Source organism: Lathamus discolor, chromosome 22 (assembly GCF_037157495.1).
Source record: "Lathamus discolor isolate bLatDis1 chromosome 22, bLatDis1.hap1, whole genome shotgun sequence".
Taxonomy (NCBI): Eukaryota; Metazoa; Chordata; class Aves; order Psittaciformes; family Psittacidae; genus Lathamus; species Lathamus discolor.
In genome coordinates, this window is record NC_088905.1 from 1,909,199 (window position 1) to 1,933,911 (window position 24,713).

General features: G+C 49.1%; 1 protein-coding gene across 2 annotated transcripts; it reads right to left on the bottom strand.

Annotated features, from left to right (window-relative positions):
* Positions 1 to 1,044: 1,044 nt before the first annotated feature.
* Positions 1,045 to 24,563, bottom strand: CDS2 (CDP-diacylglycerol synthase 2). 2 transcript variants are annotated; one of them, XR_010608096.1, is made up of 14 exons: positions 24,061 to 24,563; positions 12,767 to 12,909; positions 11,717 to 11,813; positions 11,227 to 11,324; positions 10,441 to 10,580; positions 9,993 to 10,051; positions 9,394 to 9,476; positions 8,472 to 8,559; positions 8,040 to 8,108; positions 7,248 to 7,400; positions 6,838 to 6,957; positions 6,117 to 6,220; positions 4,954 to 5,539; positions 1,045 to 4,032 (listed from the first exon to the last, which is right to left on the bottom strand). XR_010608096.1 is itself a non-coding variant. In XM_065659083.1 (13 exons), exons 1-13 carry the CDS (start codon positions 24,121 to 24,123, stop codon positions 5,410 to 5,412), a joined length of 1,347 nt encoding a protein of 448 aa, XP_065515155.1. In that variant the 5' UTR covers positions 24,124 to 24,563; the 3' UTR covers positions 1,045 to 5,409. The 2 variants fall into 2 exon arrangements, 1 of the variants encoding a protein (XP_065515155.1); XM_065659083.1 differs by having other exon boundaries at positions 1,045 to 5,539.
* Between the last annotated feature and the right edge of the window lie 150 nt (positions 24,564 to 24,713).

The following is a 24,713-nucleotide window of genomic DNA, read 5'->3' on the forward strand; positions in this document are numbered from 1 at the left end:
AAGCTGCCCCATCCCTGGCAGTGCTCAAGGCCAGGTTGGACACAGGGGCTTGGAGCAAGCTGCTCCAGTGGAAGGGATCCCTGCCTGTGGCAGGGGATTGGAACTGGATGAGCTTTAAGGTCCCTTCACCACAAACCATGCTATGAAGCTATGATTCAGCTGAAATGGAAGCAGCTATGCCGATAGCCTCTGGGGCTGGTGTGTCAGATGATGTGTGTGACTCACTGCAAGGCAGTTGCTGAAAGATTTAACACTAACAGATCTCTCAAGACCTCTCAGCATCTCATTGCTTCATAGCACAGTGCTGCTCAGCAGCTTCCTACTTAACCTGCACACTCCTCCTTGGGTGATGTGTAACAACACAAGAGTTGGGGCTCTAGAGTAATGCTGTAGAGAGAGGGCAGCACATTTGGTTGTTGATGGAGGATTAAGTTATCTGAATATGCGGACCCAGTGTGACAGGAAGCAGAAAGAAGGCTACTGCTGGGTTGGGTTTGGCTTAGCTGATAAGTCAAAACCACTCAAAATAACACAAGATCTAAAATTAGCTCTGCTCTAACCACACACGCCAGGAGAAATGACTGAAATGAAGCTGCAATTGATGCTAGGTAGAACTTCAGCAGCTTTCCACATTCCCGATGAAAGCTTTAGGGTAAAACAGGCTCAGCTGCAGAAGGCAGCAGTGTCAACACCTCCCTCATCTTGAATCAGATGGAGCTGGATGGTCTGGTCATAGAATGGCTTGGGCTGGAAAGGACCTTAAGATCAACCAATTCCAACCCCCTGCCATGGGTAGGGACACCTTCCACTAGAGCAGCTTGCTTCAAGCCCCATCCAACCTGGTCTGTGTGCTCAGCCCATCTCCAGCCTTCATGTCTGTCTTTGCCACAACCAGGTCTGCTCTTAGGAAGATCCCTAAGGAACAAGAGCTACAGGGCAAGGAATGGTGGAACCCGAGTTTAAAACAGAGCCATCTGCTTCACAGAAAACATGGACAAGAGGCTTTCAGCATCTCCCACACAGCACTGAATAAGACACTACAGATAATGGAACTTATATTTATTTAACAGTAACACATAGTATATAAATAGGGTAAATACTTTAAAATATACAATATATCACATTTGGACATTCGGTCAAAGAAAGGCAACTCTACAGGTGTAGCTAAACCATGAATCAAAAGAACAGTGCACAGAGAAAGAAGCAGATGTAGAAACACATCAGGGCTGGAGAACAGGAGCACATCAAGATTACAGCAGTACAAATGCAACTCCAGGGCTGGTTACAGAGGGCAGGGACCACAGGAGCTTTCATACCATGCTCTTTGGGACACAATGCTCTCCAGTCCACAGGAAGGTCTGGATAGGCCGTATGGATGCTCCCCACACAGCTTTGCCCTCCTCCTGTTATACAGAGCCAGTTAGAGGAGGCAGGCAAAGGAAGAGATGCCAAGATCCCATCACAACCATGCTCAGGGGGACTTGCTGCACACATCAGAAACAGGACACAGCCCTTGGAACATAAGAAACTGGCATTTCACAACCTGCTGCCAAGCATTAGCTGATGCTGTGCGACTTCCAACTGCACAGAGTATCAAGAATCCAATGCAGCAGCTTGGGATCAGTGTCAGCAGACTTCTGAGCCCATCACCCTGAAGAATCTCTAACACATGCTGATCAGTGGTGGACATGACCCTAACTGCAGGAACCAGGTGGAGATGTTCCACTGAGCCATGCATCCCATCCACAAACTCATCAGACTTGGAGAAGCGAATTCCCATTGGACCATGCCAAGTGCTCATCTTCACAGACCCAGCCAAACAGGATCAAACCCGGTCTGACCTGTACTAAACCACCCACCAGCAAACCAGCATCATGTTTAGTCCCCTCACCAGGACAGCAGCTTCTCCCACCAGCAAAAGCAGCTTTCTGCCCCTTTGATCAAATACACTTATCCTTCTCTGTCTGCTACAACTGCTGATGGAGAGGTGGCCTCCACACCACAAGCAGCAGTCACACCCTGGTGGGCTCCACATTGGCCAAATCCTGCTTTTCTCTTCCTTCCTTCCTTCCCAAGCACACACACTCTGGCTGGCACAGTACCTCCCCCTGTGCTGGTTATTCCCTTCTTGCTGGGCACAAGCTGGAGGAGCTTCTCTGGTGGTGAAGCCCACTGTGAACAAAAACCATGGTGCAATGCTGAGCTGGAGCAACATCACGGGAGCATTCCTGCATCACCTCACCTGGACATCCCTGGTGTCAGCATGGGCTCCCTCCAAACCTAATGCTTGTGAGAGCTGCAGCGCAACCAAGGTCCTGTAAGGCTTAATGTGTCTTGCTACATGCCCTTTGGCATCATACTTAACTCCTTTAGGGGCATCCGAAGCCAGTAACATCAACTTTTCATTTCTTCTAGACTTTCTAAGCCTAACTTGAAGTATCTACAGCAAACAAAAGCCACTCAAAGGCTGGGCTGATGGGGAGAACCCACCAAACGCTGTTCCAGACAGCGCTCTCGCTAAGAGCTAAGCGGTGCTATCACATACACTCACACCAGTGGTGTAAAGGTGGGTTTGCCACCGCAGCTCTCACCCCAACAGAGAACACACTACAGAGCTCACCTCTATTTCTCAGCACATTGAGCTGTAGAGCTTGCAAATAATATTCACACCTCCCCTCTCCCTCCCTTCCTCCTTCACTTCTCAAATGGATGCACTGGTCCCACTCAGTTATGAACTTCAGAGCAGGATGCTAAACCCTTTCTATGAACCCTCCAGGATCAAAATAGGCTTGGAAGCCCCCCCTTTCACTGCACTGCTGGCAAGGAAGCAAGACTAAAACTGCCACATGCAAACACGGCTGCAGCTCCTCTCTAGCCCTGGAAGCTGCTAAATGCAACTGCTTTGCCCTCCAGTGTCCATAGCCAGCACCGCACCCTTCAAAAGGCCCAAATGCTGCTTCACTCAAAAGCATGCAGGAAAGCTCTGTGTTAGGCTTTTGCACCACTAATTACAGCTAAAGAGGTACCAAAGGCTGAAAGCAACATGAGCAGGGCACTGAAGAGCCATATGGAAAGATTTCTTAACATAAAGAGCATCTTTTGTGATACCTATCAACACTACAGCTTCTGCTGACTGACTTGGGACCCAAGAGTGTACTTACAAGGGGGTTTGGCAGATGTTGGGGAATCCAGAAAAGCATCCGCTTGTCTGACTCCACAGGGCAAACTGCTTTTCAGGGACATTCCAAACCCACCTGGGTGTGTTCCTGTGTAACCTGCTCTAGGTGGCTAAAGGGTTGGACTGGATGATCTCCAGAGGTCCCTTCCAACCCGAATGGGTCTGTGTAATACAGAGCAAGCACCCTCCCCACACAAAGGGAGATGGAAGCACCTTAAATTCTCCCCTTCAATTCTCAAATTAGGGGAGTAGACCTAAATCAACAGAAAATAGATCCCTGCCTAACTCAGGCTGGAAGGGAACAGTCTCCACAGCCAGAACAGGAAAGCCTCTATATACAACCACTCGCTTCAAACAGTCCTGAACTGGCTCCCCTGTAGCAAAGCCAGAAGCCAGCAACTTTGCCAGCACTGGCTGAAGATACTTTGTGGAAACAGCCCCTTCCTCCCTGCAATCTGCTTTCACACAAATACCTGCAGCAAAAGAAGCACAAACTTCTGCCCTGTGGTTCCTGTTGAGCCTCATGAAGCAGAGCTGAGCACGCAGGAAGGAGGAATGTAAGAGAGACATCGGTATCTGGTCATGTATTTACACACGTGCGCTCTCTGGCTCACTCGGGGGAAAGGAAAGCAATGGCAGGATCAGAATACGGAGTATGAGCTACAAACTATGTCCACGTGGCTTCTTTTCTGTCAATACTTAGCTAGCTTGCAGCGTGTGCATGTCTCTATAGGCAGAGGGTGGCTGTGTGGAAGGTGGATGCTTGAAAACAGCAATGTACTTCTGTATTATCTTTCTCTGTCACTCATTCCCCAGGTTAAAATATGATCAAGTTTCTCTCTCCCATGCACAAACTATGGAAAGAAGTAAAATCAGAGTCACCTCATGTTTGGGATCATTGCAAAACTGTAAAGGGGGGGGATATTTTCATTATTTAATCACAAAAAAAAGAGAAGTTTTACAATCTTTAGGGCTCTCATTTTTAAATAATACAAAAGTATGACAAAATAAAGGAAAATACTTGGATAAAACTTATGCCTATTAAGCACAAACTACTTATGACAAGGTTTAGGAAGCGAAGCAGGACAGAAGCCTGCAGGTAAAATGAACCCAGACTGAAATGTAACATAAACCGTGATCAACTCAGCAGCATGACATCTAGAACTCAAGTAACAAACAAGTGATAGACATGATCCCTGAAAGGAAACCAAAACACCCAACTGAGAGCTCCAGGGGGTGCTGGAACACCCGGGGAGAAGGAACAGTAGGAATCTGCTCCCCGGATTAATCTCCCAGTGTGGGGTTTCCAACCAAAGCGTGGTTCAGTGTTGCTTAAAGGTTATTTGATGGGGGGAAATGAACCAAGTTATTTAAAGGGTTGTTCTTGCTTTACTTGGCAGGAATTACTCAATGGAACTTCAACGTTCTTTCAAACCTTATTTACCCCATTCGGTATTGAAGCAGTTGGAACCTCCCACATTCCCACAAGCAACTACCAGGTTCTCGACTCTTTTTTTCCTCAGTCTTTCTGGTTTAATTGGTTATAAAACTCTTATTTGCCAAAACATCAGCCAGAAGGAGGGGGGAATGTGAGAGGCACTGCAAGAAACAGCAAGTGAACACAGATGCAAGTGCCTGGCTGGGCAGAGGAAATACAACTGGATTAGAACAAGATCCTCTCCCAATGAAGGAAGCCTCGTGCTCACTGTGCAGGCTGCAGGAGACTGCACACAAGCAGGACCATGGCTGTCTGGGAATATGCACACTGCACTCACAGTTCCCACTGGAGAAAGGATGATCCCAGAGTTGCCGTCGTGACCACAGCCTGGCCCGACAGGAGCTGCACGGCTTCACCTTCCTGCTGGCTCCCACATGTACGGCCAACGCTGGTGTATTCCCTGCAGAAACACACTCAGAGGAGAAGTTCAGCTCTGCCCACATGCAGCAAGGTGAAGACCAGCCCACGAGAACAGCTGTACCCTCCTACTTCACCCAACAGTCCTTCCGAGCTCCTCTTCAGCTACAAACCCAAGATTTGCTCATTTGAACCAAAGCTATAGAAATTTATTATAAAAAAAAAAAAAGAAAAACAAACCCAAAATGCAAACATTTAACAAGAAAGGAAGAAAAGTTACAGTGAAATGAGGCCTTGTTATTGTCTGAAATCAGGCGAGCCAGGAATTTCCTTGAGGAGGTGGGTTTGTTTTCAGTCCTGTTCCAATCACCACTGTCTATGCATCCTCCAAGCTACCTAATATCCCCTTGTCAACAAGGTGTGCTTTGAGTGTGTTGAAGATGTGGAGCTGCTGGTCTGGCCGCAAGGTTAAGAACTGCTGGATCAGTTTGCTTGGGTTGGGACCTCTGAAACACAAAAGCATCATCAGCAGTGAGTCACATTGCTAAATCTCCATGATCTCTGTTCCTTCCCCAGGTCTACCCAAGGAGCTTAACTCCATTTCAGATGTGAAAATGGCTTCAGAAAGCACAGGAGGATGAACTGTAACAAAAACCTCAACCCCAAACCCAACCTGCTCCAAGAGCATTGTCCATTGTGCAAGGAGCCTATAAGAAAGATGGGAAGAGACTCTTTAGCAGGGCCTGTTGCAATAGGACAAGGGGTGATGGTTTTAAACTAAAAGAGGGAGATTTGGGCTGGATGTGAGGAAGAAATTCTTTACAATGAGGGTGGTAAAACACTGGCACAGGTTGCCCAGAGAGGTGGTGGATGCCCCATCCCTGAAGACATTCAAGGCTGGGCTGGATGTGGTTTCTGAAATAGATGAAGATGTCCCTGCTCATTGCAGGGGGCTGGAAATGGATGAGCTTTGAGGCTCCCTTCCATCCCAAACCATTCTGTGATTCTATGATTCTGATTACAAGCCTGTACATCGCCTGAGTTTGACAGAGCCCCCAGACTTCCCCACAAAGCATTAAATACCTGATGAAGCTTGCGATGTACACATTAACAAAGGTTGCCATCAGGTACTGACAGTCAAAGCGGTCCATGATACCTCCATGCCCTGGGATTGTGTTGGCAAAGTCCTGTACAAAGCAGAAGGGACTGCATTCAGCAGTTTCAAATGCCCTGCACTTCCATTAGTACCTCTATGTGTGACACACATCCCTGCAGTAATTCTTTCCAGAAGGCAAAAGCCAGATTAACAAGATGTTTTGTTTAATCTCCCCCTGGTTTTAAAAGTCGCTCCTTTAGGAATACCACCAGTGCCTGAGGGACATCAAGGCTTAACTCAGATCTGTCACTCAAAGGTCAAGGAAGGCCAGTGCTTATCTCTTGTAACCCCATCTTGCCTTTTCAAGGCATCTTAACGGAACACAGACTGTTTAGACATAAAGCCAGGGTGCAAGACATCAAGGGAAGCCTCAAATTGCAAAATTTCCTGACCGGCTCTTTCTTCCTCTAGCTCAAGATCCGCACAAAAGCAGCATTTCAAATACCAGCTGAAATGCTAAGGTCCCTCCCCATTCAGTTAAAACCCCCTGATCCTGCTCCAGCATTTTCCCCGTGACCCAAACAAACCTCCCATCCCTTCCCAAAGCGCCCAGCCCGCCACTCCTCAGAGCACAGGGACCATTTAGAGTGGTAGCAACCATTTAGCCTTTTCCTTTCTAGAATGGTAAGGACCTTCACCATCCTTCACCTTGATTTTGAAGGCCCTCTTGAATCCACTTGCAAAGAAGCCTCCGAATGGCCCGATGAGGGAGGCAAAAGTAGACAGAGCGATGCTGTGGATTTGGAAGGGGTACATCCGGACTGTCTTCTGTAGAAAGAACACCATGTCAGAGAAGGCTTCTCAATCAGAATAGCATTTACCCCTCTTTCTCTGTTCTCCAGGCTTTAGGTCAGTTGGGTTTCAAGTAGTTTAATGTCCCACCAGACTTTGGATGAATTCTTTGGGCCATCAGCCAACACAGAGCACCACTAAAATCTCCTTTTCATACCATCATCTCTTGTCATGTCCCTTCAAAGACCATCAAAATAAAGCCCTGGTCTCTTTCCTTAGTATTCCTATCCCGATCAATAAGATACAATAAGCAAAGAGAGTCCTACCCAGCCCACCACAGACTGCAGCACCACGGGGATGTTGTACTCCTGTAGCTGGAACAGCTCAGATGGCTCACAGTCCACTGTGAAGCTGTTGGTGTCGTTGTTGAACTCCACAGGGCAGGTGAAACACCGGTACCCTGACATCACATAGGACAGCTTCCGGGAGAGAGGAAAAGAGGCACAGCAAGAGAAAACAGGATTAGTATTTCCCTGAGCAATGTGGCAGAGCTGATCTCAAGTGAAGAGGCCACTCAAGGGGACAAGGCAAGGAGGGAGCCATGCTCCCAGCTTCAGTAAGGAGATTACAGTCCTGAGAAGCACTAATTGGCTAAAGGCAGAGTGAGCATTTCCATTCAGTAAGCGCATCTGCTCAACAAGCAATGCTCAGAGCCCCGTAAGGACAGGCTGAGACAAGGAAACCTTGGGCTGAGAGCACAGAACCAAGCAGACACGGAGATCATCATAAAACCAGAGAAGAATATTCTGAGTGCTGAATTCCCCACACAGGCCTTGAAATGATGCACAGCATCCATCCGACAGCAGCAGAGAGAAAATGTCAAGGATGATTATTGTAATGAATGTGTCACAGGGTCTAAAACAGACTAAAAACCTCCTGCAGTGCTGTTCCATCTGCAGTATCCACACAAAGCCATGGGCAGTTCAAATCCTGGTCAGTCAGGGAAAAAGCAAGTCTGTGGCAAGAGCCTGGAGTGCTTAAAGCTGGGCTGCAGTTTTTAGACAGGACACCTATGAAGGGCAGAGAACAGTGAAAGAAGCTCCATGGTTGCTACTTACCAGCAATCCAAACAAAACAGTGGCAAAGAATCCTCCAATAAACCCCTCCCAGGTCTTCTTTGGGGAGAGCTGCAAAGAAAGGGAAGGGGGGAATTACAGACCATACATCTCCACACACCTCTGGAGCCCTTCCGCCCCGGGAATTGCTGAGGCAATACAAATCACTGCCACCAACCAACAAGTTTGGTCAGAAGCTGACACTAACATCTTGGTCTGACATGGCTCATTCATTCCTGGTTGTATTTGATGCCCTTAAAGGTCTTTTCCCACCTCCATGATTCTATGATTTAACTTTACAGCCTCAAAGACCAAGTTTAATTTAGAGGTTTGCTTCAGACCCACAAGCAGGCACAAAACTGGAGATGAGGGAACACAGGGCTAAGACCCAAAGAAGCCAAAATGGGCATTTTTGTCCCCCAAAGTGTTCCAAACCTTGATAAGTGGTGTGCGGCCAAAAAAGAACCCGAACATGTATGCCATGATGTCATTGCAGATCACACAGGAAATTGGAACAATGAACCTGGATGGGAGAGGAATCAAACCATTGGGAAGTGCCAAGATAAAACTCCAAGACTCAAATAAGCTCCATAAGATGCTTTGCAGTGCCATCACACCAACACCTCCTGCTTCAATGCAATGTGAGGAGCAGCCACATAAAGCTCCTAAGGAATCTGGGGGGTTACACTAGTGCTCTGGACTAAAAAGCAGGTTGAGAAGCCAAAATGGCCTGGTTTAAGCCCGTTTTCTTTTCCACACATGACATGCTGTTAGACACTCACCCTTGTCAGATCCCCTCACCCCTGGAGGGTGCATTTTAGCTGTAAGCAGGCAGCTCCCAAAGTCTCCTGGGCTGGTTGTGGCACATAGAGGAATGTGAAGTCTTAAAGTGGCCAGGAACTGATCCTGGCTCTGCTGGGTTTGGCAATCCCACCAAACGGGCTTTCCCTCCCCACAACAGCTGGAGTAAGGTGGCAGGTTGCCATCTTCCTTTCACAGTGCTGCTTTAACATGGTACTGCCAGCACTGCCACAAATGAAGTGCTGAGCAACACTTGCCCATCGTATGCTAGATGTGGGTATCAAAAGGAAGCATCTACAAAGGCCTGAAGCAGCTTGATAGGTCCCTGCATCCCACAGCAATGTCCAGATGCTTCTTTGCAACAACTCTCTGAACTGCTCAAGTAGCACAAAGCAAGTCCTTTGCTGCTGAGGTCCCAATCTCTCTATTCTGAATGGTCAGTTCCTCACACAAAGCACCTTCTCCTTGGCCATTCATTTTTGTAGACCAGTTTCAACTCAAAAGGTGGTCAGTGTTCTGCAGAAACCAAAGCAACTCAGAACACAGAGCAACTCACCATATCATCCCTTCAAACAGGTTGTGGATGATGAGGTGCGACTGGGTAACAACGATTAGCAACGTCACATGGGTCCATCCAAACTGGAAGAGAAGACAGCAAGCACTAGACACTGCCATACGCATCACTGGCATTGATGTTCTAGCAATCAGATGCTACACCTCAGAGAACAGCTCATGCAGATGTGCAGTTCCAGGATGCACCTTCACCATGACAAACATCCAGAGTCATCAGAGCTGGCAACAGCCACCAGCAGTAATTTATGAGCATGCTCTTTAGCTTAAGCCCAGAGGAGACCTTCATTGGAAAGACTTCTGCTGGACCAAATGGTCTATAATCCACCCCCATCCAGCACATCTCAGCCTTTCGACAATATAAGAAGAGACTGACAGATATCCAGGCCATATCTCTGTGTGCTGAATAAGCTGGAAAGCAACCAGCTTCCTAAAACTACCCTCTGCTCACAGTAGCTTTTTTTCCAGGCAGCATTTCAATGCACAACCAGCACACACCTAGTCCTCCACAGAGGATTTTCAAGCAGCCTACATTATTCCTTCTGCCTCCAAGTGGGGGCAGCCAGGCCCCACATTTAACCTTACCATGTAGAACTGGAGGCGATAATGTTTCTTCACCAGACTCAAAACAAACATGCAGAAACCTGGTGAGAGACAGAAGGGCAGTAAATGGTGGGAATGCATCTTCAACAGCAAGAAATACCGTTTCACTATGACACAGCTCCTTAGGGAGCAGCAATGGGAGGGGGGAAGATGAACTACTTTGGAAGTCACAAAATACCACTGCTTATAAGTAATACTTGGACAAGCAACAATCAAGCCTGGCTGACCCATATGGAGTATGGAGTTTTCTTACACAGAGCCTCATGTAAGAGATACTCCAATGATGCACCCAAGTTACAGCATCACTGAAGAGCAGAGATCACTTGCTATGGATACTACATTGCACACAACGCTCTGGACAAGGGTAGCTCAAGGAGGCTTCTCCCCTCCAGCCCAGCCAAGATGAATCAACAGAAAACGTGGTCTCTACCTGTTAAGTAGAGGGTGAAAGAAATGAAGCGGTGGTATTTGCTGAGGATTCGTAAGGGCTCCTCCCTCTGAACCAGGGTGAAGAAATAATCTGTCACAGTCTCGCCATAGAAAAAGTAGTTTACACACAGCAGGAAGTACCTGGGAAGGATGCAGACCCTCGTTAGCAGAGCCCCAAAAGTCTTCTAGAGAGACACAGAAAGTGACTGATCCCTGAGGTCTTCCTATTGCTCTGGCCCACTGCAAACAGGTTTGCTTCAAGTGACAGCAGAACTTGATTTCCTGCAGTTAGGAAATGTCACCTTCATTTGAACCAGTGGCTGCAGCACCCAGCTCTGCTTTGCTACGGATCCCACATGGATGAGACTTGGAACTGGCCTCGTGATGCAAAAAGACTTTCTGCCTTTAGGTGGCACTCCTCAACAGGCCTCTGCAGCTTGTGCAGCCCCAAAGCACTGCTCCTGTCCTCTGCTCAGCCCTTAAGTCCTAGTGTTCACCTAAAAATTCCCATCTCACTTGAGCACTCGTGTCCATCTCCAAAGGATGATGCCTGTCAATGCTGGTCCTTGCACAGATCATGGGATCCAAATCTCTGGACAACCTTTATCCAGTCAGGCTCTTTCAAGATATTGATCTATCAAGACTTACAGGGGCTTTTCTTTGACAAGACCTGCTACCAGATGACCCCGGTCAGCACAGAGCAATCCCAGGGTCTCTGGTTTGGAGGCAGCCACAAGATCTGAGAGGAGATGAAGCATTACTGCTGCACACAAACCCCCTTACTCACCAACTGAGCGTCCTGAACCAGGGCAGGTCATACGAGTGGTACACGTTGTAGCCAATAGTGATAATCTCATGGAAACATTTGATCTGGACACACATCACCTGCACAAAAGACATGCAGAAGCTCTCACACATGTTGGTTAAACACGTCTTCCCTCAGGGAAATAAAACCCATGTATGTGTAGAGCAAAAGATACTTCAGCAGTTGCTACCAGTCTGGCAGAGTCTCCTAATCCAACATGGGAAGCTGCCCATATTGCTTTTCCCCCCACCTTTCCTCTGCAGGAGGTTCTTAACAACTCCTGGTATTAGTTTCAGTTGCAATCAGATGCTGTCCATGAGGGCAGACAGTCACTGATTCCTTCCAGGTTTCCTCCACAGAGGAAACCGAGCAAGTGGACAAAGGACCCCTACAATATTCAGCTCTGAGCTGCCCACCCCAGCAACCTTGCCCCTCACCACTGCGAATGTCAGGATCTCTCTGACGCACTTACTATTGTCATTAAGACCATGGGTCCCAAGTAGATGATGATGAAGAAGAAGGTAATCATTGCCAGCGTGAGGATGCCTCTTACCCACCAGTTCTTCCATCTAAGCCACAGAGAAGGAAAGACGTTAGAGAAAGTTAAACCAAAGCAAGGAACCAGGACAGCACTTCTGCTCTCTGCGTATCACAGGAAGGAAACTGAGCCTTAGAAACCCCAAGTTTCCTTTCAGTGCTGCAGAGGCCTCGATCCACTGAAGGCCTGCTTGCAGCAGCTACAAGGCTGCAGTACAACTCAGCCTTCCCCTCACAACATGCAGGGGCAGAGCATCTCCTAGGGTGCCGAAATGGGACAGGAGAGTGTCTGCTCCTGCTCAGCTACAGGTTTCACACACCTTGGACAAGCTGCATGACAAGTTCAAATAAAATGGGGACCACTACCCATCTCTACACTCCTTTTCAAGAGCAGACACATACCCTGGCGTGTTGTACCCTCACTGCTGTCCGGGAGACCACAAAATCATAGAATCATGGAATGGTTTTGGTCGAAAAGACCTTAAAGCTCATCCAGTTCCAGCCCCTGCCATGGGCAGGGACACCTTCCACTAGAGCAGCTTGCTCCAAGCCAGGTCCAACCTGGCCTTGAATACTGCCAGGGATGGGACAGCTACAGCTTCTCTGGGCACCCTGTTCCTATGCCTCACCATCCTGCCTCAAGCCTCTCCCATCCCCACAGCACATCCATCAGAGACACTTTCTCCCATGATAGAAATGTTTTCCTCCCCAAAGCAGCCTGTAAAGAATATTCCCAGTTTCTTCTTGGGACCTCTCCCACCACAGCACCCCTGAGAGCTCTGCTCTCCCTAGCACTGTCACCATCATCTTCTGCTTCCTGTGGCTCAGGGGCACCTTCCTGCATGCCAGGGAGGGAAACACAGCACTTCTGAAAGCAGCTTCTTCAGCCTTCAGCAGCCATCATCACGCTGTGGCGGCTAGGAGAGCCTCAGTGACCATGCAGGGACCCTGGCAGCAGAGGGAGATGATGCTCAGTGAGTGTTACCTTGAGGACAGGTTGGAGAGGGCTCTGTTGAGGACCTCTGGAGTGTCATCTGATGTTGGCACTGGAGGGGATCCTCCAAACTCAGATTTGCTTTCACTGTCTGATGCTGTCTCTCCATCCAGCTTGTTCTCAGACTCGGACTCCTGCAGGTTAAAGAAAGACAAAGAGCTTTAGTAGGCACACTCTGAAGGAACTCAGACCAGCCCACTGGATGCAACACCACCACTCTGCTTTGGCACGAATTAAGAAAAGCAAATATTGCAGGTATTACACAGGGTTATACCCATGAGGAAAAACATCAGGTGGTTTAGGTGGCAGACACAATGGGATTTCACTCTCCATCAGTCTCAGGAGCAACCAGAGAAAAGGTTCTGTTCCCTCTGAACAGGTACAGATCCCTCACAGCTGATGAACGCGTATCCCCAAGTGCCTGAGAGACACAGGCTTGTTAGCAGGAATTCTTACAAGGTCCCCAGGCAGATCTCCAAGTATGCAACCCTGCCCAAATTAGAAAGAAAGGCCTCCAAGCAGACAGGCTCAAGGCTGACTTCACACGCGGACACTAAAAATACCACCGAGCCCATCCTCAAATAGCTGAAGAGGAAGAGCATGGCTTATCACCCGCACCCAACCATCCCCTCTGGCCACAGAAGGGACCTGATGTATTGGAAAGAAACACCCGTGCCTTGGCACCCCTTGTACTGCTCCAGCACTGAGCTCAGAGCAGGGGCCTGTAGTTAGGAGGTAAATAAATACAGGCAAGGCAGGAGGTTACAGAAAGCCAGTGGTAGAGAAAGGATTACAAGCGACATCCTGGCTCCCAGGCAGCCCCATGCTCCCTCTCCAGTGACCGTTCTTCATCCGGTTCAGCTCCTAAATAGAGGATGAATCCAAGCTTCCCCATTTCCCCCTCATTTCAGTGGCAGAGCTGCACCGTGCTCCTCAGCCCTTGCAGCAAGGAAGGAAAATGCTGCTCGCAGTGGAAGCGCTTGTGCATCAGGAGCTGGCCTCGGCCCATGGGCTATTTTAGAACTCCCGGAAAGGAGAGCATGTTAGCAGGAAAAACAAGGAGGGAGCCAAGCTGGGAGCTCTGCACAGAGACTTCATCCCTTTGGGCTCCCAGGCAGCGCTGCCCTGTGCTTGGAAATAGGGACCAAACCAAGCAGCCGCTGGGGCTGGTTTGGTGTAACCAAGTTGTAGCTCCCTAGAGCAGTAAGAGTTGAGTAGCTCCCTTATTTAAGGCAGGAAAAGAGAATTGTGTCCCACTCTGTAACCCATCAATGGCTGCAGGCCAGGTTCTTAAAACAGACCAGTTGGACACCGTTGGGTGGGGGCAGCTAAAAATACAATGGTCATGTCAGAAATGACTTGTGGGGATGGGCGAAGCAGCGGCCACCGCACCAGTCACATCTGCTGCTACCTCCTCCCACCTTGCCCTGCACTCGCTGTTTCCATTCCCATCGCTGGGAAGGAAGAAGAAAGCAAAACTAAAGAGCACTGCCAGCCCCTGTGTGGGTTTGGAGAGCTGCAAAGCAATGCAGCTTGGCTTTGCTTTAGCTGGGTTTTAACTGACCTGGAGGACCTTCAGACCTCAGAGAGATTTAGTGCCATTTAGCCAGGAGCACAAAGATCGAATCCATAAGGCAGCAAGCAAAAAGACTGGAAACCATGGAATGATTTGTGTTGGAAGGGTCCTTAAAGCTCATCCAGTTCAACCCCTGCCACAGCCAGGGACACCTTTCACTAGAGCAGCTTGCTCCAAGCCCCTGTGTCCAACCTGGCCTTGAACACTGCCAGGGACTCCCTGAAGATCATGAGTTTGGCATCCTATAGCACAGCACAGGGGACCTGTTCTCGAGCAGGCTTGGGGCAATGAGAGCACTGTAGTAGCTTCTCATTGCAATGCTTTCTCCAAAAGGATTCTCTCTGCAGAATTCCCCTGTGGGCAACCCAAGTAACAGCAAAAGCTTCAGCTCCAGTCTGCCCAAACTCAGTTTCTCCTCTGGTCTTCTAGGTTATGTCTAAGAAATGGGGCTTTTCTTCACTTGTTGCAGATGTCTAAAGAAGAAAACTTCATGTGAGTGCTCCAAATCAAACGGACAAGGAAGTGGCTGGGTACTTAGGGCAGTCATTATTACCTGTATAGGCTAAAACCCCAAACCTCAAATCTCTAATGCAGTCCAAGTATCCATTGTTTCATGCACACTTCCCAGGCTTAAAAGGACCTTTATTCCCTGGACAAAAGGCCTAAGCACTGAAACAAGGAAGCAGATCCAAGGCAGCATCCCTGCATTTTATTCCCCAGAGCACTGACATTGCAAGGCAAAGTGCAAATCACTCCTTGCCTATAGCCCAGAGGATCAGAAGTTTCACAAAGTGCTCAGAGGCTAAAAGAAGGGGAAAGAGCACTGATGCCTTCTTGGCCAAGAACATGAAGGATGAAAGCAACCACATCGCTCAAGGGGCAGAGGAATTCAGTGTTGCAACCAAGCTAATCTAACAGCTGCCACAGCCCAGCTGATGGTTTCTTCCACTCATTGCAAGGCACCGATGTTGCAGTGAAATTGCTGTAAATCACATTATCAACTCCCTGATTCACTGATTTCAGGGCGACACTGAAGTATTTTGGTCTCCAAGAGCAGGAGCAAAGCCTCACTGGATGGGTCCAACAGCGCACACATCCCACTGCTCCCCTCATCCCACTTCCTCCTCAGTGGTGTCATGCAACAGACACTCAATCCTCACAGCTCCAAACATCACCACTTATTTCAGAGAGTACAGAGACGAAGATCAAGAGGTACGTCAAGATAAAGGGATGCTGTTAGGGGTCAATATTGAGCGCAGGACTCATTCCTCCATCTCTTGCTTAATTTAAGCCTGATGGGAGGTGGAAGAAAACATCTTCCCTGCTGGAAGAACTCACCCAAGTGAGGGCTAAAGTGTGTCTGAACATCTTCACTTTCAAAACAACCAAGCTGTGTCAGGGTTCAGCTCTTCTCCCTGCTTAGCTCTCTGAAATGGAGTGTTAAGATTATATAGGACATTGTGCCAGATATAGGCTATGGAAAGGACTCGGTAATCGACACTATTTTTATACCTTTTATGCAGATTGCAACCAGCAGCCTACAAATCACCAATTGAAGCAGCTGAGCAGGATGCTAAATAACTTGTTTAAGCCTCAGCGTGATACGCCCTGGTTTAGGCTACTTAATCCAGCTGTGGCATTGCCTTAATAACACCCTCTACACTGCACGTTTCCACTGCTGCCTCACTAGTCCCCCAACAAAGCCAGACAGATCCCCATCCCAAAGGGTAATCATCAGAGCCATGCTTTGCGCAAAGCGGCTTGCAGCAGCAAGCAGGCACAGCAAGTGATGCTTGCCAAGGGCTATCACTGGCGAGTATTTAAGCTCATTCCAGAGTCAGTGCTTCTGCAAAGAGCAGGTCTGGGCTCTGTTAAACCATAGACTGCAAACAGAAGGTTCCACAATGCTAGTACAAGCAGCGTTTCAGAGAAGCCGCGGCTAAGAGATGGGGTTCTATCACCAGTTCTGCTCCTCCCCTAACAAACACCAGGTTTCTGATGCTACTTCTGTGCATGTTCTCTTACTACACCTCTCCCACACCAATTTTTCCTGTTAGTTCAGTCATTGCTATTCCCTCTGCCTCTCTCCTCCCAGGCAGAAGCAGGGCAGAGCACTCACTGCAAACGTGGATGTTAGAAATCTATGTGCATGATGCAGAGCTGGGAAACAATTAAAACCCCTTAGTAAGAGCAAATCAACCTTTCCCTCCAGTTACCTTGGAATCTGCCTTTATTTTTCCATTTCTTTTACAGGGGAAGCTTTAAGTCCATTTAAACACAATCAGATGCAGTAGCTTTTACTGGCTTTTGTTACCAACGTGGAGTTATTAAATTGAAGGGCTCTTTCTTGGGCAAATTTGCCTGTCCAGCATCATAGGCAAGCCCAGAGCTCCTTCTTCAATTTATCCTCTCATTATTGAAGGCTTCTTATCACAGACTGGTTTGGGCTGGAAAGGAGCTTAAAGCTCACCCAGCTCCAACCCCTGCCACGGGCAGGGACCCCTTCCACTGGAGCAGCTTGCTCCAAGCCCCTGTGTCCAACCTGGCCTTGAGCACTGCCAGGGATGGGGCAGCCACAGCTTCTCTGGGCACCCTGTGCCAGCGCCTCAGCACCCTCACAGGGAAGAACTTGTGCCTTATCTCCAACCTAAACAATCAGGTAACAGAGGGATAAAATCAAAGTAGCAATGTCCATTTTATCACAACTCATTCATTTTTACACAAGTCACGATGAGAAGAAACAGTAAAACCCACTGATGTCTGTGAGAGCTCTTTCTCCCCAGAACCAGAAAAGAGGAAAGAAGCCAGATACCTACTTGCTTGTTTTATCTGTGAAACCAGTAGATCCAAGTAACATTTGCAAACAAGTATTTAATCACCCTAAAGAAAGATACACGGAGAAAGGAGTTGTCTTGGCTTGCTTGAAACTGAACTCCTGCAAGCATGCAGGAAGAAATCTGTGCTCACAGCTTAACTGGCACTCTCAGAGCCGAAGCTGTGAGCACACAGGGTTTTATGCCCAAGTACCCATGACATGATCTCAGTTGCCATAGAAACAAGGCAGTAATCTCCCTGCCAAAAATGTTCAGCCCAATACAGAGATACAGCAAACTATTCGATGCTGGCACACGAAATTCATTCAAGAAATCCCTGTATTTGTGCACCTTGAAGCAGGCTGCTGTTTTATTTAGACTTCCTGCCAGACTTGAACCAAAAGCTGTGATGGGGAATGCTAATACACTGCTCAAGAGAGAAAGAGAGTTGTTTTCTTCAGGCAATAAACATGACAGCTAGAACAACAGGCACCATTTGCACTAAAGCCTCTGCTATTCTCACCCCTGAGCACATTTGCAGGATCAAGGCCAGCATAATTAGTTTAATGGATACAAACCCAACGGCCTCACTTATGAAGATCTCCATGTTTTGCAGAAGTAGTTTTAATTCCTACAGCTGGGGAAACTGTCTGCTCCATTCCCATCTCCCCTTCTTCAGTGCTTTATTGACACGGCACCTTCCTATCTCCAACAGATCCATGTCACAGGCAAACCCACCCCAGACAGAGCCACCAAGGTGACACCAAGGCAAAACCTCATCCTGTTATATATCCTAAGATATACTCTTCTGGTTCAGAAGCTCCAAAGGGTGAAATACAGAAAACTCCCATTCCCATCCCATGTTCCCAAAGCCACCTGCTTTGTTTTGATCACAACCAAGCTCTGCTCAGCAGCGGGATGTGATGGGAGGAATGCAGGGGTTGCATGGAGCACAACAGCCTGATAAAAGAGCCTGATCTCAGTGTCAGCAAATATGAGTCATGTGAAGTCGTATATCCCTGACTCACTCAGCACAAGTTAACCCTCAGCACAGCACCCACTCTGGCATCCATTCATTCCAGGGAATCAAGAAGGTCAACACATCAGGCTTCAGGTCCTTTCAAGAAGCTGGTTTTGGTCTCTTTTGTATACAATAGGTTGCTGGTTCTGGCATTCCCCCAGAATTTCCTACTGCTAAGAAAGGAACCTGCCTCCCCCTCTGGAGCACATGATGGAGATAGGCTTCAGTGCTGGGTTCTCCCGGATATAACTGGCATCCCTCTGCTACGTGGCATTTACACACTGGCAGATTTTGTTGTCCCTGCAGAGACAGAGGAAAACACATACAGAAACAAGGAAGTAAAGCTCTGAAGTACCTCTTGGAACTGGCATCTGGAAGAGGCTGCCCCAGAGCTGTGGCTGTGCACAGACACTGTGATCTGCTGTGCTTTGGAACTGCTGTGAGGAAGAAGAGGGAGAACAAACACAGCTCTGCGGCAGCGAGCGCATGATTCGCATTGGAACGTAGCAATGAAAGGAGCCATGTGGGACTTGGACCAGTATTAGCTATAGCCCTGAGGAACCCAAACCAGTAATTTCCTGAAGTCACAGCTACCATCATAAACCTACAGGCTTGTTCTAAAGAGAAATCTATGAATCTTCATGCCCTTTATAACCCTGGCAAACATAAATCAGGGAAAAGTCAAGCGAAGCAGATCACCAGAAGGGGCACATGCTAACACAAGACCACATGTGGGGGAAAACAAGCAAGCTATTGACAGGCACAGTAATAATTTTCTGCCAATACAAGGAATATTGGTGTCCTGGCAAATACAAAGTGGCAATATGCCTTTTCTTTCAGAAAGGGAATAGTGATGGGCTTGGAAAAACTGTATCTTCATGTAAAAGCCCTTCCTAAGGAAGGTATTTCCAAGGCTGGTCTACCCCTGGCGCAAATCACTGCTCATTAAAAGCAGGCAGGAGGATAAATTGATTTTCTTACCACCTAATGTGTGGTATGTGCTTGACAGGCAGTGAAATCAGTCCTCAGCTTCCTCCCTGCTGGGAAGAGAAGTGCAAACATCTCATCACAGCTTCCCTCTTCTCAGCACCAAACATCCCTGCATTCCCAGCAATCACTCCCCGCACATCATGGCAAGCACAGGGCTTCAGAAGCACAAGCAGAGGCACCATTCACATACAAAGCAGCTTGTCTGAGCACTGACACTGACCTCAGCCTCCAACACTGCGGGGGGGAAAAGGCAGCACCAGTATCCATCAGCAGCCGTGGATGCGCCCCATCTCCCTCCATCACCCTGTGCTACACTGACCATACCACGTACAGTAACAAGACATGGTCAGGAGCGAGGACAGGCCATTGCAGCAATAGGGAACTTGGGAAGAAGCTCCCACATCTACTAAGACCCAGCAGGAACACAACAGAAAACAGGTCAGCCACATGCTGGAGGTAACAGCAACTTCCATACGCTGCCAAGACAGACACTGTCTTGTGTAGCCCTCCTGACCAGACAGAAATAAATCATCTGGTCATTAATAAGGATAGGAAACAAAAGCCAGCTTTGAACTATTCAAAGGGCTGAGTGATGGAAAAGCAACGTGTGCCTGAGGGGTTTAACCTGAGCATCGAGAGTCCCTGTCTCTATCATAGAATCCTACAGTGGTTTGGGAAGGGACCTTAAAGCTCATCCAGTTCCAACCCCCTGGAAAACGGTCAAATCAGACACCATCCACATGGAATAGCGAGCAGCCTGCAACTCTTCCACCACCTCCATGGCAGGCCAGAAGCTGCTGCAGGTACTGCATTTGCAAGCTGGTTGTAATGAGCTCCATTAGAAAGGCAATCAGCCCCGTTCCTCATTAGCACAATTAACAGTAACAGATAACAACACACTCCTGTTGGCAGGCACTCTAAAGCTGAGCATCAAACAGCAAGGGAGGCCAAAATGCATTCTCTCATCAGAGCTGAGGCTGCTACCCTCTATCCAGAATGAAGGCCAAGTGATGCCTGGTATCAAGCCTAAAATAACATTAAGGTCTATTAAAAAGAAATAAGCCTTTGGGGTGGGTCTGGAAGAGATCTTGGACTTCTGCCTCTCTTATTATGGATGAAGATGGAGCGAGGCATCACTGCAGTGGTTTAATTTGGTTTGGTCCTCACCTTGTTGTCATAAACTCCCAACTACTTGGAGCTCTCCTGTGACCTGGGCAGTAACAGGACTTGAAGTTGACTAAACCTTCAGAGCATTTGCACTGGTATTTCTCTACATCCTGAACACCAACATCAGAGCTGCTGCATCCACCAGGCAACTGTTCACATCTTCCTTCAGCCTCCCAAGCAGTCCTGAGGGACCACTGTCAGCACCAGCGTTCAGACATCCAGCATTCACTCAGCTCAGCATCTTTAAAGCACTTCAGATCACTGAGGAAGTCTTGCAAAATGTCTGGAGGCACAAGGAATCAGGAGGCTTGGAAGTCGGAGTCCTTCACTGTTCTGTACCACACAATACAAATGAAACCAGACAAAAAGTCACATCCTCAATCCACTGTAAAACCAGGCTGGAAAGACCAAGGATTCTCATCCTTTGGAAGTGAAGGAGTACCTCTTAACTTCGGAAGCATTTCACCCTTACACACTTCACTCCTGTCTGAGACCCAGACAACTACTAAGACAACCTCCTGGCAAAAGAAGGATGGAGAAGGAAAAACCCCTCTGTCCTCACTGCCAAGCCACACAGAGCACAAACCACTACTGAGAAATGATACTGAAATCCCATTAAACCAGCAGAAGCATTCAAGAGCTCTACATGTACCAGGAAACAATTTTCTTCTGCCCTTTTCCTGTTCTCTTAGGAAACTGTAAGAGTAAGTATGATTTAACGGTGTGCACACAACACATTCACCTCTGCTTTTGGAGAGTGAGCCTACAAAGCAAAGGAAGGAGGTCTAGTGGAAGGCATCCCTGCTCATGGCAGGAGGTTGGAACTGGATGAGCTTTAAGGTCCCTTCTAAGCCAAACTAGCCTCTGATGATTCTGTGACACAAAGACCAAGGGAGAAGGTAATAAGAAACTAGAACTTGTTTTGATCATCTAATCTCAGATATACATACACAAGCAGCAACAGTTAACAGCATCTAAGTCCTCTGGGCTGAGGAAATGGGTACCAAGCACATATCAGTGCAAGTCTGCCTTGTTTTCTGCTGGGGGGGGGAAATCAGAGGGAGTTCACTGCTCAGAGTAAACAGATGTTGCCTCTTTCCCTTTGAGACCAAGACTGGGTTGCACAACAGTTTGACCAGAAATCGATTTTACAGTGCTCTGGCACAAGCGTCTCAACTGAAGCAGCAGTTTTAGTTATAAGCTAAACATCAAAGCTGCAGCATTGTGCAAGGGTTAGAGGAGCAGAAAGCGAAACCAGCCTCTCTCTTGCCATTATCACGCCAGCACGGGGAACAAGAACAAAACACAGCTTTCCGGGCCTCATCTTAAAGCCAGCCTTGATGGTTACAGCTCATTTTAACTCCTTTATTGTACCCAGAGCTCTGCTCCACAGCCACCAGGGTTTCTGTAGGACACAATATACTTTGCTCAACTATTTTCCTTGGCAAGGGTAACTGCATGACCAAGCAGAAACAGGAATCCCCCCTCTGGACAGCAGCACCTGCAGGCAACACACTAGGCAAGCAAAGACCACCGAGCAATGCAATGTGCACAAGGAATTCTGCTGCGTTATTGTTATTCCCAAGCTCTACCAGGCACTTCCCAAGCACTAAACACACAAGAACATGGTCTCAGGGGAATAAATAGAGATCTGCTGCTGCTGAGAGCTGCAAGCACAATGCTGCAGGGTTTTCCTGCTGAAGATCACTGTTACCAGGTAAGCTCCCACCAGGCTTGACTGGAAGAGTTTGAGGGAATTCTCTGCCTCCCTTAACTGCTTCCTATTGCTAAGAGCTGTCACATTCAGCACCTGAAGAGGTGTTCTTCAGTGCTTGGAAACGTCTTTGTCTCTTTCCCTTGCAATTCATTTGAGCTGCTTTAGGATGAGCAGGATGGAATTCATATTCCCTCTCTATAGTAAGGACACTTCAAGTCATTAGTAAGGTACTGTGAGAGGAGCTCTTCAGAAGGCTCTATATATACAGAAAGCCCATTTGCCTGGAAGTAACAGGATTGCACTCAAAATAGCAGCCTTCTGACCTTCTTCAGGAGCATCCCAAGTAGCTGAAGGGAGATGGAAGCTTGACCAAGGGAATGTGCATCCCTGATCAGCAGCCTCGGTCCTCCCAAGCTGCTGAGGGATCTCTTCCAACTCCCACAAAAGTTCTGGAATACTGAAGTCCCTGAAGGTTTTCTGCAGCGAAGTGAACTCCAACTGAGACAAACGTTCTTATCTAGAGAACAGCTTTGTACTGCCACAGCAACAAAACAGGAGCCATCTTAGGGCTCTCCTCATGGTAAATCTGGGTGTTGGGCAGCTTCAGATAAGGCACGTAAAAGGCAAAACCTTCTGATCAACACTGAAGTGACCCATTCTCAACGGTGTCATCACTTTCTGTCCCAGCTCCCTCTTCATTCACATCACAACCATAAAGCTTCCTCACTTGTGAGTGTACAGCTCCGAGCAGGTATTAACCTGGCATTCAAAGCTCCATTAAACGTGACAATCACGTTGCAAAAGACAGCTCGGCCTGGTGATTTCATGCTTCTCTGAACTGCGTCCTTCTCACATTAACAGAGGAGACATCCATACGATGCTACTAAAGGCAAATGCACAAGCACAGCGCTGCTGCCAAGGTACATGCATTAAGCATCAACGCAGTGAGGAACCACTTTTCCCACCAGTTTTGGCTCTCTGTGACTCTGCCAATGCTAGTTAAAGAGTTTTGCTTGCTGGTTTATTCCTCAGGGTCCCCTGCTGTTCGGTGAGGTGCGGCAATGAAGATGGCAAGGGTGACAACACTACTCACATAGGGACTGCCAAGCTCATAGCATCCAGCTGGGCTTGGAATGGAGGAGATGTTATGGGAAAGCAGAGGCAGGTTTTCATTTTCAAAGCTGTTCTTTGGAGAAATGCAACCACAAAACCTCATGAAGCCCCAGATGGAGCCTGTGCATCCCTGTGTAGGGAAGGGCACCTACAGGGGGGTGGCTGGGAGATCCCAAAGCCTCTCCTAAGGGGTTTAGCAACCCCCACTCACAATAAAGTCATGGAATCAGCCAGGTTGGAAAAGAGCTTTAAGCTCATCCAGTCCAACCATTCCCAGCACTGCCAAGGCTACCACTGCCCCATGGCACTGAGGGTGTGTGAGCACCCGCAGGGCCGGTGCCTGCAGCCCTGCCCTGGGCAGCCTGTTCCAATGCCTGAGCACCCTCTGGGGCAGGAATTGTTCCTCAGCTCCATCTAAACCTGCCCTGGTGCAGCTTGAGGCCGGTTCCTTTTGTCCCATCCCTTGTTCCTTGGGAGCAGAGCCCAGCCCCTCCTGGCTCCATCCTCCTGTCAGGCACTTGTAGGGAGCCATCAGGTCCCCCCTGAGCCTTCCCTTCTCCATCTGAACCCCCCAGGTCCCTCAGCCGTTCCCCATCACCGCTGTGCTCCAGGCCCTGCTCCAGCTCCGCTGCCCTTCCCTAGACCCAAGAAGCGCAGTTTACACCCAGACCCCGCTCTCCCAAAGCCAGGATGCCGGGCCGGGTGCCCAGCCGCAGCCAGCCACCCCGCTCAGGCCCCCCCGAGGAAGCTGCGCTGCTATCCCGGTGCAGGGTAAACCGAGAGACGGGGCCGGTACGCGCAGTAAGAGACGGCGGCGGATCCCCTCACAGCCCGCAGGCCTCACAGCCCACCCCTCCGCAGGCCCCGCCACCGCTCCCCGCAGCCCACCTTGTCCTCGCTGTCCCGCGCCGCCCCGGGCTCCCGGCCGTGCCGCTGCCGCAGGTCGCTCATCCCGGCCCCGCTCACCCGGACCGCGGCCCGGCCTGGCCCGGCCCCGACCCAGCTCCGCTCCGCTCCGCTCCACTCCGGCGCGTCCCTCACAACTACCGGGGGGGCGGGAGACGCCGCGGAGCTGTTGCCGGCGCCGACCAATCAGCGGCGATAAATAGCCTCGGGGGCGGGGTTAAGGCTCATCTTAGCCCCGCCCAGTTGTACCCGGATGTGCATCCGCGGCGCCATGATGGGTGCTGCGAGGGGGCCGCGGGTGGGGAGAGCAGAGGTGGCGGGAGACGTGCCGAGCCCTGCTTGCGGTACCGGTACCGGCCGGGGTGGGCCACAGGATCCGGTGCGAGGGGCGAACGCGGCCCACCGGGGCTTACCGGAGCCGTTACCCCGCGCTAGGCCCCGACAGCCATATCGCCGCACGGCGAGGCGGACGCGGGCTCGCCCCGTAGAGAAAGGTGGGGGTGTGTAACCCGCGTGCTGATTGGCTCCTGCTGGAAGAAAGGGGGGGATTAAAGAAAGGAGCGGCTCTAGGATTGGCTGAAGAGTGAGGGGAGCCTGTTATCTGAGCGCGGATGGCGAATGGAAGGCCGCTGGCG

Coding starts and splice junctions, on each gene's coding strand:
- CDS2 (XM_065659083.1), bottom strand. CDS start 24,123: ATGAGCGACCTGCGGCAGCGGCACGGCCGGGAGCCCGGGGCGGCGCGG. Junction 12,910..24,060: donor CGCGGGACAGCGAGGACAAG/GTGGGCTGCGGG, acceptor TTTAACCTGCAG/GAGTCCGAGTCTGAGAACAA. Junction 10,581..11,226: donor TGGTTCAGGACGCTCAGTTG/GTGAGTAAGGGG, acceptor CATCCTTCCCAG/GTACTTCCTGCTGTGTGTAA.